Raw genomic sequence first — 13,357 nt, 5'->3', positions numbered from 1 at the left:
GCCGTACTACACTTTGTTAACCCTTGTTATTCCATAGGAATACAGTTACCCAGGCAACCGTAGAAAAACAAACCAAATTCTACATAAATTTCTGACCCAAGGCAGTACATCATTCCGTAAAACATTATGGATGACTGGAAAATAACACCAGAGGAATTGATAAGACTGCGCGAAAGTTGCCTTCAAAGCATCCGGGATGGAGAAATCTACCAGCTGCGCAACGATGCCAAACTGAGGGCGGTCTACAGCTCCCAGAGCTACGAGGAGTTCAAGTGAGTTCCTTTCTACTAGAGCTCTAAAAGACTGAATCTGAAAGATACAATTTTAGAGACATAGTAGATGCAGCCCACCTGCGTCCAGTGACCAGGAGTGACAAGGCCAATGCCCATACCAAGAACCGTTTGTGGAATTCCGCCGCCCGCGAATAATTACCTAATAAAGATTCCACAAAGTTGCATATTAGTTAAGTCGTTTTATTGGATCAAAATCCATCTATCCGGAGCACCTACCTAGATTAAACATCCTAGAAATCAACCTAGACTACGGATAGTTGACGTAGGTATCAAATCAAAATTGGCAGGAATCAAATCAACCAGGGAAAACCAGGGAAAGAGGGCCAGTGGGCTCACCTTAGGAGGTATCCTTGCTGATGGCCCTGATTTAACTCCCATATCCGTTGCTGAAATGGCAGGACTCCAGTTAATAAAAATGGTATATCTTCCAATCTATTCGCTGCGATAATCCAAAATTTCAACTAATATTAATCAAGTGCGTAAGGAAACTCCCAAAGTCCCACAAAAATGACTAGCAAATACTTATTCTTAATCTTTGATAATATTTATAAATAATTTTATTTCGACCTTTATACCTAAATTAATTTATAAACAAAATATTTGGCAGTGAATCGTTTAAAGTTCAAATAGATATTGAATCGTATATTCCGTGGATGGTGTGTCACTGAAGCTTAATTATTTTAATCATATAATTAGTATATATATATATATTTTTTTTTTTTCATTTCGATCTAATATATTTTTAAATGTAAATATTAAAATAAAAATTTTAAATGTTTGCTAATATATGTTTCGATAAAAAATGTTTTGAGGATGTATATATAACAATTTTTGGTAAAAATCGTTAAAACATTTTCCAAGTGTACTGTCAAGATTATGATAAGAAATAATTTTGAGGCATGGTGCCAGAAAAAGATCAGACAAATTGAGTGGTAAGCCACAAGTTTTGATTGAATCTTATCCGTTTATTTCGAGAGGCTCTTGAGATTCGGAAAACCCTATTCAGGCAGGAACAAATATACATACATATGTATATAGTCTGAGGAGCAATGGTCGGCTATAAGTCATAAGACCATTCTAGGGAAGGCTTAAGGCCTTTTTTATTAATAAACTTACTTCAATATATGGTTTTTATGAGTCTGTATGTTAAATGCTTTACTACAGAAACCAGAAAGGCTTATATCAGTTAAATTAATATTATTAACTTAATAAAAAGAAAAATAAAAATCTAGCAAACAAAATAAAATAGCTCAAAACCTTCTAATAATGATAATAATATGCAGCTAACCTATTAATAATATAGTAAGGGATGCAACTTTTCAAATAATGACTGTCCTCTATGCTCTATGACATAGAGGATATAATATAAATTATACAATATCCCCCTTTTCCCCTACTATCACCCTTTTCAAATAAAACATCTATAAATGTACAGTAAATGTAAATATATAAATGTACATAATTGTATAGTAAATAAACGGATAAACGGATAAGGAAATTATAAAAAACAACATACTTATTTGGTGTTACTTAATTATTTTCTTTTACCTATACAATCCTCAACCTTACTGAAAACCCTTTGTTAAGAGGAGCCCTAAATAAATAGGTCTTACTCCAATGAGCTCCTTATGGAAACTGATTTTTTTGTGTCCCTTACCACTTGGGGGGAAACATCAGAGGATCCGGCTCGAAGGACCAAATGTGAAGAGGAGCCCTAAATAAATAGGTCTTACTTCAATGAGCTCCTTATGGAAACTGATTTTATTTGGTAAAGTTCTCTTATAAGTACGATACATGAGAATCTTAAAACTATTTAAAACTACTTGTCAACGCACTGCACGCTGACCTGCTATGCGACCCTTTCTCCAGTGCGATAAGCGCACCACTTATGTATTTGTTTGTGTTAGGCTGCAGGGGATCGGTTTTAAACCATCTGCTTGACTTGTATTTCATGGGTCCGATCCCTTGAAACTCTAACTTAAGAATTTCTATAAAACATACTGAAAACACTTTGTGACAAAAATATCTTTAAAATAATAAAAAAGAGAAATCATTTTTCAATCGTATTTATTGCAAAATTCTGAAGGCCTTGCCATCTGTCTTAGACACTGCCAGCAGCGCTGACCACCCAGGAGCGGAGAGCGGCAACATCGGCGTAGACTCCGGGGTAGTTGGAGTAGGCGCATCCGTATCCCCAGGACACAACACCGACGAGCACTCCACCAGAGACCAGAGGGCCACCAGAGTCACCCTGGCAGGCATCCTTGCCACTGGCGGCAGCACAGATCATACTGGACCTGATCTCGCTTCCATATCCGTAGCTGGACGAGGCACACTGCGTCCGGCCAACAATGTTTACGTTGACGTACTGCAAGGTAGTGGGGATGGAGCTGGATCCGTACGACTGAGTACCCCAGCCGGAGACGGAGGCAGCAGCACCGTTGGCAGGAGCGGAGCTAGCCAGACCAATAGCCTTGATGGTGGAGCTCAAGCTCAGGGAAGAAGCCAGACGAATGACGGCGATGTCGTTGACCATGGTGTTGGCGTTGTAGTTCTCGTTGTTCTTGAAGGCGGACACACTGACCAGGGTGCCACCGGAGTTCCAGTAGGTGGATCCAGCACGGACCTTCAGGGAGGAGGCGGAAACGGACTGCAGGCAGTGAGCGGCGGTCACAATGATGTTAGCGGAGTAGATGGAGCCACCGCAGGAGTGGCTGCCACTGCGCTGCAGGGAGATCTGCCAGGGGAAGCTGGAGATGGTGGTAGCGGTACCTCCAACGATACGGCCATCCAGCTGGGGCAGGAGACCCTCGGGGACGGTGGCTCCCAGGGCGCAGGCAACGGCCGACAACAAGATCACGAACTTCAGCATGGTGCTAATCCAATGAACCGGACTGGGAACAGGCGCCCCTTTTATAGGTGATTTTCTATCTATTCGCCGTGAATTAATCAGAGCTTTCAATTATTTTTATCAAGTGTGTTAGGAAAACCCAAAGATTGCCTGTGAAGTGAGTTGGAAAGATATGCAACCAACAACCTTAGATAGCTTTGGACTTTCTTAAATTTAAATTGATGGACAGAAACATTATCATTTTTAACGATAATGCGAAGCTTTAAGCGAGCGAACTTTTATTTGGTACATTCTCCATAATCTCCTTCTGTCTGTAAAAAAAAAATGGAATAGGACAAGTTCAGATCATAGAACAAAGGACTTTGGATAAAACGAGATAATCTTTCCTTAATTTTAGATGATTTAAACAAAATATATATTAATTTTTATATCAGAGTTTCTATTTATCCTATATAAATACCAAAAATTAAAAAAAAAAACCAACTCTAGAAGCGAAAGCTAACTTCAGGCGGAGCCGAAGTGGATAAACCTTTGCAGTTAATATAGGATATTACTATCCTATTTACTATCTACTATCCTATTATTTACTACTATCCTATTACCGACTTGCAGTCGGATATATGTAAATCACAAATATCGGATATAATTGACCAATCGTTATTAGAATTTTATTATAAAACCAATTTATTAAAATAAAAAATTTAAAAAAAGTCTCAAACTTCTTTCATCAAAAATACCAAAGATGGTTCAGTTATATGGCAGCTACAGGATATAGAAGGCCGATCTTCATGAAATTTGAAAAAGTCGGACAGACAGACGGACATGCTTATATCAACGGAGATGTAGGAGTATAGGGCCGGAGGTGTCTCCTTTACTGCGTTTCACAGTTTTGACCAAAATAATAATAATCTCTGCAAGGGTATGAAAAGTTGGGTAGATTTTAGGAAAAAAAAATTAAATTTACCAAAATGTCCAAAATGTCAATTTATCAAACGTTGCAAAATTAATGCCCTTTTTTGAATTGGGGTTCCCTTTAGTATCGAAAGGAAAAAAAAATAGAGAAAATAGAGAAATAAAAATTTGGACCCTATTTTGGCCAAAAACCCCTTTAAAAATGTTCGAAAAATGGGTCAGATTTTAGTTGGGCCGGTTTCGATTTGGAATAATAGTACCCGAATATCTAAGATCGGGAAGGTATCTCATTTGACGATCGTATAGGTATTGGATATTTAAGTAAAATAAAATATGGATCAAATGATAGTAATTATACTGTTAGCTTTTTTACCCTAAATAATGATCCCTTTTTCAATTGGCAAAACGGATTTAATTAAAACTAATAATACTTCAAGATCTAAGATAGGCATCACATTATTCCATTTGATAAGTATTTAAGGTATGGATAGTTCGCCGAAATAAATCATCCATAAATCATGGTTTGACCAAAATTTAAGCTTTCAAAATATGTTTCAGTCAATATTTTAATTATTACGCATCATATTTAATAAGCTCGCATAATTAAAATAAGTTGCAAGCCACAAGTTTTCATGCCAAAACGGAAGTTAAGCCCCATGAAAATTCCAGATCAAAAAATCTTTTCTCAAATGTATTTATTGCAAAATTCTTGAAGGATTAGCAAAAACCTTAGACACTGCCAGCAGCGCTGATCACCCAGGAGCGGAGAACGGCAACATCGGCGTAGACTCCGGGGTAGTTGGAGTAAGCGCATCCGTATCCCCAGGACACAACACCGACGAGAACTCCACCAGAGACCAGAGGGCCACCAGAGTCACCCTGGCAAGCATCCTTTCCACTGGAAGCGGCACAGATCATGGTGCTCTTGATCTGGCTGCCATATCCGTAGGTAGACGAAGCGCACTGCGACTCGCTAACAATGTTCACGTTGACGTACTGCAAGGTAGTGGGGATGGAGCTGGATCCGTAGGACTGAGTACCCCAGCCAGAGACGGAGGCAGCAGCACCGTTGGCAGGAGCGGAGCTAGCCAGACCAATAGCCTTGATGGTGGAGCTCAAGCTCAGAGAAGAAGACAGACGAATGACGGCGATGTCGTTGACCATGGTGTTGGCGTTGTAGTTCTCGTTGTTCTTGAAGGCGGACACACTGACCAGGGTGCCACCGGAGTTCCAGTAGGTGGATCCAGCACGGACCTTCAGGGAGGAGGCGGAAACGGACTGCAGGCAGTGAGCGGCGGTCACAATGATGTTAGCGGAGTAGATGGAGCCACCGCAGGAGTGGCTGCCACTGCGCTGCAGGGAGATCTGCCAGGGGAAGCTGGAGATGGTGGTAGCGGTACCTCCAACGATACGGCCATCCAGCTGGGGCAGGAGACCCTCGGGGACGGTGGCTCCCAGGGCGCAGGCAACGGCCGACAACAAGATCACGAACTTCAGCATGGTGCTAATCCAATGAACCGGACTGGGAACAGGCGCCCCTTTTATAGGTGATTTTCTATCTATTCGCCGTGAATTAATCAGAGCTTTCAATTATTTTTATCAAGTGTGTTAGGAAAACCCAAAGATTGCCTGTGAAGTGAGTTGGAAAGATATGCAACCAACAACCTTAGATAGCTTTGGACTTTCTTAAATTTAAATTGATGGACAGAAACATTATCATTTTTAACGATAATGCGAAGCTTTAAGCGAGCGAACTTTTATTTGGTACATTCTCCATAATCTCCTTCTGTCTGTAAAAAAAAAATGGAATAGGACAAGTTCAGATCATAGAACAAAGGACTTTGGATAAAACGAGATAATCTTTCCTTAATTTTAGATGATTTAAACAAAATATATATTAATTTTTATATCAGAGTTTCTATTTATCCTATATAAATACCAAAAATTAAAAAAAAAAACCAACTCTAGAAGCGAAAGCTAACTTCAGGCGGAGCCGAAGTGGATAAACCTTTGCAGTTAATATAGGATATTACTATCCTATTTACTATCTACTATCCTATTATTTACTACTATCCTATTACCGACTTGCAGTCGGATATATGTAAATCACAAATATCGGATATAATTGACCAATCGTTATTAGAATTTTATTATAAAACCAATTTATTAAAATAAAAAATTTAAAAAAAGTCTCAAACTTCTTTCATCAAAAATACCAAAGATGGTTCAGTTATATGGCAGCTACAGGATATAGAAGGCCGATCTTCATGAAATTTGAAAAAGTCGGACAGACAGACGGACATGCTTATATCAACGGAGATGTAGGAGTATAGGGCCGGAGGTGTCTCCTTTACTGCGTTTCACAGTTTTGACCAAAATAATAATAATCTCTGCAAGGGTATGAAAAGTTGGGTAGATTTTAGGAAAAAAAAATTAAATTTACCAAAATGTCCAAAATGTCAATTTATCAAACGTTGCAAAATTAATGCCCTTTTTTGAATTGGGGTTCCCTTTAGTATCGAAAGGAAAAAAAAATAGAGAAAATAGAGAAATAAAAATTTGGACCCTATTTTGGCCAAAAACCCCTTTAAAAATGTTCGAAAAATGGGTCAGATTTTAGTTGGGCCGGTTTCGATTTGGAATAATAGTACCCGAATATCTAAGATCGGGAAGGTATCTCATTTGACGATCGTATAGGTATTGGATATTTAAGTAAAATAAAATATGGATCAAATGATAGTAATTATACTGTTAGCTTTTTTACCCTAAATAATGATCCCTTTTTCAATTGGCAAAACGGATTTAATTAAAACTAATAATACTTCAAGATCTAAGATAGGCATCACATTATTCCATTTGATAAGTATTTAAGGTATGGATAGTTCGCCGAAATAAATCATCCATAAATCATGGTTTGACCAAAATTTAAGCTTTCAAAATATGTTTCAGTCAATATTTTAATTATTACGCATCATATTTAATAAGCTCGCATAATTAAAATAAGTTGCAAGCCACAAGTTTTCATGCCAAAACGGAAGTTAAGCCCCATGAAAATTCCAGATCAAAAAATCTTTTCTCAAATGTATTTATTGCAAAATTCTTGAAGGATTAGCAAAAACCTTAGACACTGCCAGCAGCGCTGATCACCCAGGAGCGGAGAACGGCAACATCGGCGTAGACTCCGGGGTAGTTGGAGTAAGCGCATCCGTATCCCCAGGACACAACACCGACGAGAACTCCACCAGAGACCAGAGGGCCACCAGAGTCACCCTGGCAAGCATCCTTTCCACTGGAAGCGGCACAGATCATGGTGCTCTTGATCTGGCTGCCATATCCGTAGGTAGACGAAGCGCACTGCGACTCGCTAACAATGTTCACGTTGACGTACTGCAAGGTAGTGGGGATGGAGCTGGATCCGTAGGACTGAGTACCCCAGCCAGAGACGGAGGCAGCAGCACCGTTGGCAGGAGCGGAGCTAGCCAGACCAATAGCCTTGATGGTGGAGCTCAAGCTCAGAGAAGAAGACAGACGAATGACGGCGATGTCGTTGACCATGGTGTTGGCGTTGTAGTTCTCGTTGTTCTTGAAGGCGGACACACTGACCAGGGTGCCACCGGAGTTCCAGTAGGTGGATCCAGCACGGACCTTCAGGGAGGAGGCGGAAACGGACTGCAGGCAGTGAGCGGCGGTCACAATGATGTTAGCGGAGTAGATGGAGCCACCGCAGGAGTGGCTGCCACTGCGCTGCAGGGAGATCTGCCAGGGGAAGCTGGAGATGGTGGTAGCGGTACCTCCAACGATACGGCCATCCAGCTGGGGCAGGAGACCCTCGGGGACGGTGGCTCCCAGGGCGCAGGCAACGGCCGACAACAAGATCACGAACTTCAGCATGGTGCTAATCCAATGAACCGGACTGGGAACAGGCGCCCCTTTTATAGGTGATTTTCTATCTATTCGCCGTGAATTAATCAGAGCTTTCAATTATTTTTATCAAGTGTGTTAGGAAAACCCAAAGATTGCCTGTGAAGTGAGTTGGAAAGATATGCAACCAACAACCTTAGATAGCTTTGGACTTTCTTAAATTTAAATTGATGGACAGAAACATTATCATTTTTAACGATAATGCGAAGCTTTAAGCGAGCGAACTTTTATTTGGTACATTCTCCATAATCTCCTTCTGTCTGTAAAAAAAAAATGGAATAGGACAAGTTCAGATCATAGAACAAAGGACTTTGGATAAAACGAGATAATCTTTCCTTAATTTTAGATGATTTAAACAAAATATATATTAATTTTTATATCAGAGTTTCTATTTATCCTATATAAATACCAAAAATTAAAAAAAAAAACCAACTCTAGAAGCGAAAGCTAACTTCAGGCGGAGCCGAAGTGGATAAACCTTTGCAGTTAATATAGGATATTACTATCCTATTTACTATCTACTATCCTATTATTTACTACTATCCTATTACCGACTTGCAGTCGGATATATGTAAATCACAAATATCGGATATAATTGACCAATCGTTATTAGAATTTTATTATAAAACCAATTTATTAAAATAAAAAATTTAAAAAAAGTCTCAAACTTCTTTCATCAAAAATACCAAAGATGGTTCAGTTATATGGCAGCTACAGGATATAGAAGGCCGATCTTCATGAAATTTGAAAAAGTCGGACAGACAGACGGACATGCTTATATCAACGGAGATGTAGGAGTATAGGGCCGGAGGTGTCTCCTTTACTGCGTTTCACAGTTTTGACCAAAATAATAATAATCTCTGCAAGGGTATGAAAAGTTGGGTAGATTTTAGGAAAAAAAAATTAAATTTACCAAAATGTCCAAAATGTCAATTTATCAAACGTTGCAAAATTAATGCCCTTTTTTGAATTGGGGTTCCCTTTAGTATCGAAAGGAAAAAAAAATAGAGAAAATAGAGAAATAAAAATTTGGACCCTATTTTGGCCAAAAACCCCTTTAAAAATGTTCGAAAAATGGGTCAGATTTTAGTTGGGCCGGTTTCGATTTGGAATAATAGTACCCGAATATCTAAGATCGGGAAGGTATCTCATTTGACGATCGTATAGGTATTGGATATTTAAGTAAAATAAAATATGGATCAAATGATAGTAATTATACTGTTAGCTTTTTTACCCTAAATAATGATCCCTTTTTCAATTGGCAAAACGGATTTAATTAAAACTAATAATACTTCAAGATCTAAGATAGGCATCACATTATTCCATTTGATAAGTATTTAAGGTATGGATAGTTCGCCGAAATAAATCATCCATAAATCATGGTTTGACCAAAATTTAAGCTTTCAAAATATGTTTCAGTCAATATTTTAATTATTACGCATCATATTTAATAAGCTCGCATAATTAAAATAAGTTGCAAGCCACAAGTTTTCATGCCAAAACGGAAGTTAAGCCCCATGAAAATTCCAGATCAAAAAATCTTTTCTCAAATGTATTTATTGCAAAATTCTTGAAGGATTACCAAAAACCTTAGACACTGCCAGCAGCGCTGATCACCCAGGAGCGGAGAACGGCAACATCGGCGTAGACTCCGGGGTAGTTGGAGTAAGCGCATCCGTATCCCCAGGACACAACACCGACGAGAACTCCACCAGAGACCAGAGGGCCACCAGAGTCACCCTGGCAAGCATCCTTTCCACTGGAAGCGGCACAGATCATGGTGCTCTTGATCTGGCTGCCATATCCGTAGGTAGACGAAGCGCACTGCGACTCGCTAACAATGTTCACGTTGACGTACTGCAAGGTAGTGGGGATGGAGCTGGATCCGTAGGACTGAGTACCCCAGCCAGAGACGGAGGCAGCAGCACCGTTGGCAGGAGCGGAGCTAGCCAGACCAATAGCCTTGATGGTGGAGCTCAAGCTCAGAGAAGAAGACAGACGAATGACGGCGATGTCGTTGACCATGGTGTTGGCGTTGTAGTTCTCGTTGTTCTTGAAGGCGGACACACTGACCAGGGTGCCACCGGAGTTCCAGTGGGTGGATCCAGCACGGACCTTCAGGGAGGAGGCGGACACGGACTGCAGGCAGTGAGCGGCGGTCACAATGATGTTAGCGGAGTAGATGGAGCCACCGCAGGAGTGGCTGCCACTGCGCTGCAGGGAGATCTGCCAGGGGAAGCTGGAGATGGTGGTAGCGGTACCTCCGACGATACGGCCATCCAGCTGGGGCAGGAGACCCTCGGGGATGGTGGCCCCCAGGGCGCAGGCAACGGCCGACAACAAGATCACGAACTTCAGCATGGTGCTAATCCAATGAACCGGACTGGGAACAGGCGCCCCTTTTATAGGTGATTTTCTATCTATTCGCCGTGAATTAATCAGAGCTTTCAATTATTTTTATCAAGTGTGTAAGGAAAACCCAAAGATTGCCTGTGAAGTGAGTCGGAAAGATATGCAACCAACAACCTTAGATAGCTTTGGACTTTCTTAGATTTAAATTGATGGACAAAAACATGTTCATTGTTAAAAAATTTAAAGATAATACTAAGCTTTCAGTGAGGAAACTTTTATTTGGAATACCGCCTGCAGGATAATGTCGTACTGTGTGCTAAAAACAAATTGGAAGTTCTCTTACGTGAAATGAATAAAAAATTAAATTTTCAGATGCTTCTTAGAGAATAATTAAGCTATTTCGAAACGGATTTGAAAAATGAATACAACTATGAATCGGGATTCCTTAAATCACCGATCTGCATAAAAATATTGTAAAATTCGGGATATAAAAATTTTGACCATATTTTGGCCAAACTCATGATGTCACCCCTTTCAAAATTTGCGAAATATGGGTGAAATTTCAGTTGGTTAGTTTTTTATCGGGAAAAATAGTGCTCAAATATCTATGATCGGCAAGGTATAACATTTTCCGATCCGTTAAGTATTAAGCGAGTTATGGCTAATGCAAGTTAAAGTTGGGACCTTGGCCATAACACACTATATAATTAAAGAAGAAACTATTTTATAATTATATATTAATATTCCTAAAAAATCGAGCTAAAATCGTAAATCGATAATATTAAGAAAAGGTGACGTCCTTTCGTTAATTCTTTATCGATTTTATGTGTATGTCGTTTTTCTAAGGTTACATCTAAGGTCTTCCAAGGACACCTTTCTAAGGTAGTCTTTGAAACATTTATTTTTTTAAATTATAAAAGATACAAAAATTAAAAAAATCGAAGAAAAATATCCCGATATTGTAGAAATAACAACCCGAATAAAAAACTGAAGTATAAAAAAGATCTATGAATCGTTTTTGATACATATTTATTGAAAAAGCACTAATGCGTTGCCAACATTGCTTAGATGCTGTTAGCAGTGCTGATCACCCAGGAGCGGAGTACGGCCACATCGGCGTAGACTCCGGGGTAGTTGGCGTAGGCGCATCCGTATCCCCAGGACACAACACCGACGAGGACACCACCAGAGACCAGAGGGCCACCAGAGTCACCCTGGCAGGCATCCTTGCTGGCGCTGTAAGCGCAAATCATGGTGCTCTTGATCTGGCTGCCGTATCCGTAGCTGGACGAGGCGCAGTTGCTCTGGCTAACGATCTTCAGGTCGACGTACTGCAGCTGGGCGGGGATGGAGCTGGATCCGTAGGACTGGGTACCCCAGCCGGAGACGGAGGCGGAAGCACCGTTAGCAGGGTTGTAGGTGGCCAGGCCAATAGCCTTGATGGAGGAGCTGAAGCTCAGGGAGGAGCTCAGACGGATGACGGCGATGTCGTTGACCATGGTGTTGGCGTTGTAGCCCTCGTGGTTGCGGAAGGAAGCCACACTGACCAGGGAGCCACCGGAGCTCCAGTAGGAGGATCCAGCACGGACCTTCAGGGAGGAGGCGGACACGGACTGCAGGCAGTGAGCGGCGGTCACAATGATGTTAGCGGAGTAGACGGAGCCACCGCAGGAGTGGCTGCCACTGCGCTGCAGGGAGATTTGCCAGGGGAAGCTGTTGATGGTGGTGGTGGTACCTCCGACAATACGGCCATCCAGCTGGGGCAGGAGACCCTCAGGGATGGTGCCTCCCAGGGCGCAGGCAACGGCCGACAACAAGATCACGAACTTCAGCATGGTGCGAATCCAATGAACTGGACTGCGGCAGGGCGCGCTTTTATAGCCGGGCCACTATCTTCGGGGGATCCTAATCAAGTGACCAAAAACGAGATGCCTCGTGGCAGAGGTGGATAACACGGTGGAGTGGCCGCTGGCTGATAAGCACTGATTGCTTCTGTGGCTATCTAAGGTGGCTTGTGACGCAGCGTCTTTCATGGGTAGATATGACTGTCAATCAAGGGTATGAGTGATTGGGTTCACTGGAGGGTGCGTATATAAAGGCTTAAGATCTGGGGATTAAGCTACAATCAATTAAAATGTTGAGATTCGCGGTACTCCTCTCCGTTCTGGCCTGCGCCCTGGCCGGTACCATTCCCGACGGCCTTCTGCCCCAGTTGGATGGCCGCATCGTCGGTGGCTACGAGACCAGCATCGAGGATCACCCTTACCAGGTGTCCCTGCAGCGCAACGGAGCTCACTTCTGCGGCGGCTCCATCTACTCCCATGACATTGTCATCACTGCTGCCCACTGCATGCAGTCGGTGGAGGCCAAGGACTTGAAGGTCCGTGTCGGCAGCACCTACTGGCGTTCTGGTGGCAGCTTGCACTCTGTTCGCTCCTTCCGCAACCACGAGGGCTACAACTCCCGCACCATGGTCAATGACATCTCCATTGTCCGTATCGAATCCGACTTCAGCTTCCGCAGCAGTATCCGCGAGATCCGTCTGGCCGATTCCAACCCCCGCGAGGGCGCTACCGCCGTGGTTTCCGGCTGGGGCACCACTGAGTCCGGCGGCAGCACCATCCCCGATCATCTCCTGGCCGTCAACCTGAAGATTGTCGATCGTGAGCGTTGCGCCTCCAAGGAGTTCGGCTACGGTAGCAGGAAGATTAAGGACACCATGATTTGCGCCTACGCCGAGCACAAGGATGCCTGCCAGGGTGATTCCGGTGGTCCTCTGGTATCTGGAGATCGTCTCGTCGGTGTGGTTTCTTGGGGCTACGGATGCGGTGACGTCAGGTACCCTGGAGTCTACGCCGATGTTGCTCACTTCCACGAGTGGATCGAAGAGACCGCCCGCGAGGTGTAATCCCTGGACACGAAAACACTTGAAAGTACTTCAATAAACTTCTCTGAATCAGCATTGGTGTCTCTTTCTTGTTCTCTTGGCCCGAATTGCGTCGCAGGTGTAAAACCTTCCGGTTAGGAA

At 42.2% G+C, this 13,357-nt stretch overlaps 7 protein-coding genes across 7 annotated transcripts; 2 read left to right on the top strand and 5 right to left on the bottom strand.

The window, feature by feature from the left end:
• The first annotated feature begins 40 nt into the window (after positions 1-40).
• Positions 41-462, top strand: LOC108131669 (coiled-coil domain-containing protein 103). The gene is made up of 2 exons (XM_017250667.3): positions 41-272; positions 329-462. The coding sequence occupies exons 1-2, from the start codon at positions 127-129 to the stop codon at positions 426-428; spliced, it is 246 nt and encodes an 81-aa protein (XP_017106156.1). The 5' UTR covers positions 41-126; the 3' UTR covers positions 429-462.
• A 1,881-nt stretch (positions 463-2,343) lies between these two features.
• LOC138926143 (trypsin delta-like) lies at positions 2,344-3,193 on the bottom strand. Its single transcript, XM_070279013.1, has one exon. The coding sequence runs from the start codon at positions 3,163-3,165 to the stop codon at positions 2,395-2,397; it is 771 nt and encodes a 256-aa protein (XP_070135114.1). The 5' UTR covers positions 3,166-3,193; the 3' UTR covers positions 2,344-2,394.
• Positions 3,194-4,604: 1,411 nt separating this feature from the next.
• LOC108131448 (trypsin delta) lies at positions 4,605-5,586 on the bottom strand. The gene has a single exon (XM_043210709.2). The coding sequence runs from the start codon at positions 5,554-5,556 to the stop codon at positions 4,786-4,788; it is 771 nt and encodes a 256-aa protein (XP_043066644.2). The 5' UTR covers positions 5,557-5,586; the 3' UTR covers positions 4,605-4,785.
• A 1,409-nt stretch (positions 5,587-6,995) lies between these two features.
• On the bottom strand, positions 6,996-7,977 carry LOC122321167 (trypsin delta-like). Its single transcript, XM_043210617.2, has one exon. It carries the CDS (start codon positions 7,945-7,947, stop codon positions 7,177-7,179), a length of 771 nt encoding a protein of 256 aa, XP_043066552.1. The 5' UTR covers positions 7,948-7,977; the 3' UTR covers positions 6,996-7,176.
• A 1,539-nt stretch (positions 7,978-9,516) lies between these two features.
• LOC108131706 (trypsin delta-like) lies at positions 9,517-10,343 on the bottom strand. Its single transcript, XM_043210510.2, has one exon. The coding sequence runs from the start codon at positions 10,336-10,338 to the stop codon at positions 9,568-9,570; it is 771 nt and encodes a 256-aa protein (XP_043066445.1). The 5' UTR covers positions 10,339-10,343; the 3' UTR covers positions 9,517-9,567.
• Positions 10,344-11,341: 998 nt separating this feature from the next.
• On the bottom strand, positions 11,342-12,192 carry LOC108131705 (trypsin alpha-like). Its single transcript, XM_017250728.3, has one exon. It carries the CDS (start codon positions 12,162-12,164, stop codon positions 11,394-11,396), a length of 771 nt encoding a protein of 256 aa, XP_017106217.2. The 5' UTR covers positions 12,165-12,192; the 3' UTR covers positions 11,342-11,393.
• Positions 12,193-12,446: 254 nt separating this feature from the next.
• Positions 12,447-13,291, top strand: epsilonTry (epsilonTrypsin). The gene has a single exon (XM_017250714.3). It carries the CDS (start codon positions 12,464-12,466, stop codon positions 13,235-13,237), a length of 774 nt encoding a protein of 257 aa, XP_017106203.2. The 5' UTR covers positions 12,447-12,463; the 3' UTR covers positions 13,238-13,291.
• The last annotated feature ends 66 nt before the right edge of the window (positions 13,292-13,357 follow it).

The sequence above is a fragment of the Drosophila bipectinata genome, chromosome 2R, assembly GCF_030179905.1.
Source record: "Drosophila bipectinata strain 14024-0381.07 chromosome 2R, DbipHiC1v2, whole genome shotgun sequence".
Taxonomy (NCBI): Eukaryota; Metazoa; Arthropoda; class Insecta; order Diptera; family Drosophilidae; genus Drosophila; species Drosophila bipectinata.
The sequence above is the reverse complement of the archived record's forward strand: the minus strand, read 5'-3'. Positions and strand labels throughout refer to the sequence as shown.

Excerpts from the sequence above, each read along its gene's own strand:
- LOC108131669 (XM_017250667.3), top strand. The coding sequence starts at position 127 with ATGGATGACTGGAAAATAACACCAGAGGAATTGATAAGACTGCGCGAA. Across the intron at positions 273-328 it reads CAGAGCTACGAGGAGTTCAA|AGACATAGTAGATGCAGCCC; the intron begins GTGAGTTCCTTT and ends ATACAATTTTAG.
- LOC138926143 (XM_070279013.1), bottom strand. The coding sequence starts at position 3,165 with ATGCTGAAGTTCGTGATCTTGTTGTCGGCCGTTGCCTGCGCCCTGGGA.
- LOC108131448 (XM_043210709.2), bottom strand. The coding sequence starts at position 5,556 with ATGCTGAAGTTCGTGATCTTGTTGTCGGCCGTTGCCTGCGCCCTGGGA.
- LOC122321167 (XM_043210617.2), bottom strand. The coding sequence starts at position 7,947 with ATGCTGAAGTTCGTGATCTTGTTGTCGGCCGTTGCCTGCGCCCTGGGA.
- LOC108131706 (XM_043210510.2), bottom strand. The coding sequence starts at position 10,338 with ATGCTGAAGTTCGTGATCTTGTTGTCGGCCGTTGCCTGCGCCCTGGGG.
- LOC108131705 (XM_017250728.3), bottom strand. The coding sequence starts at position 12,164 with ATGCTGAAGTTCGTGATCTTGTTGTCGGCCGTTGCCTGCGCCCTGGGA.
- epsilonTry (XM_017250714.3), top strand. The coding sequence starts at position 12,464 with ATGTTGAGATTCGCGGTACTCCTCTCCGTTCTGGCCTGCGCCCTGGCC.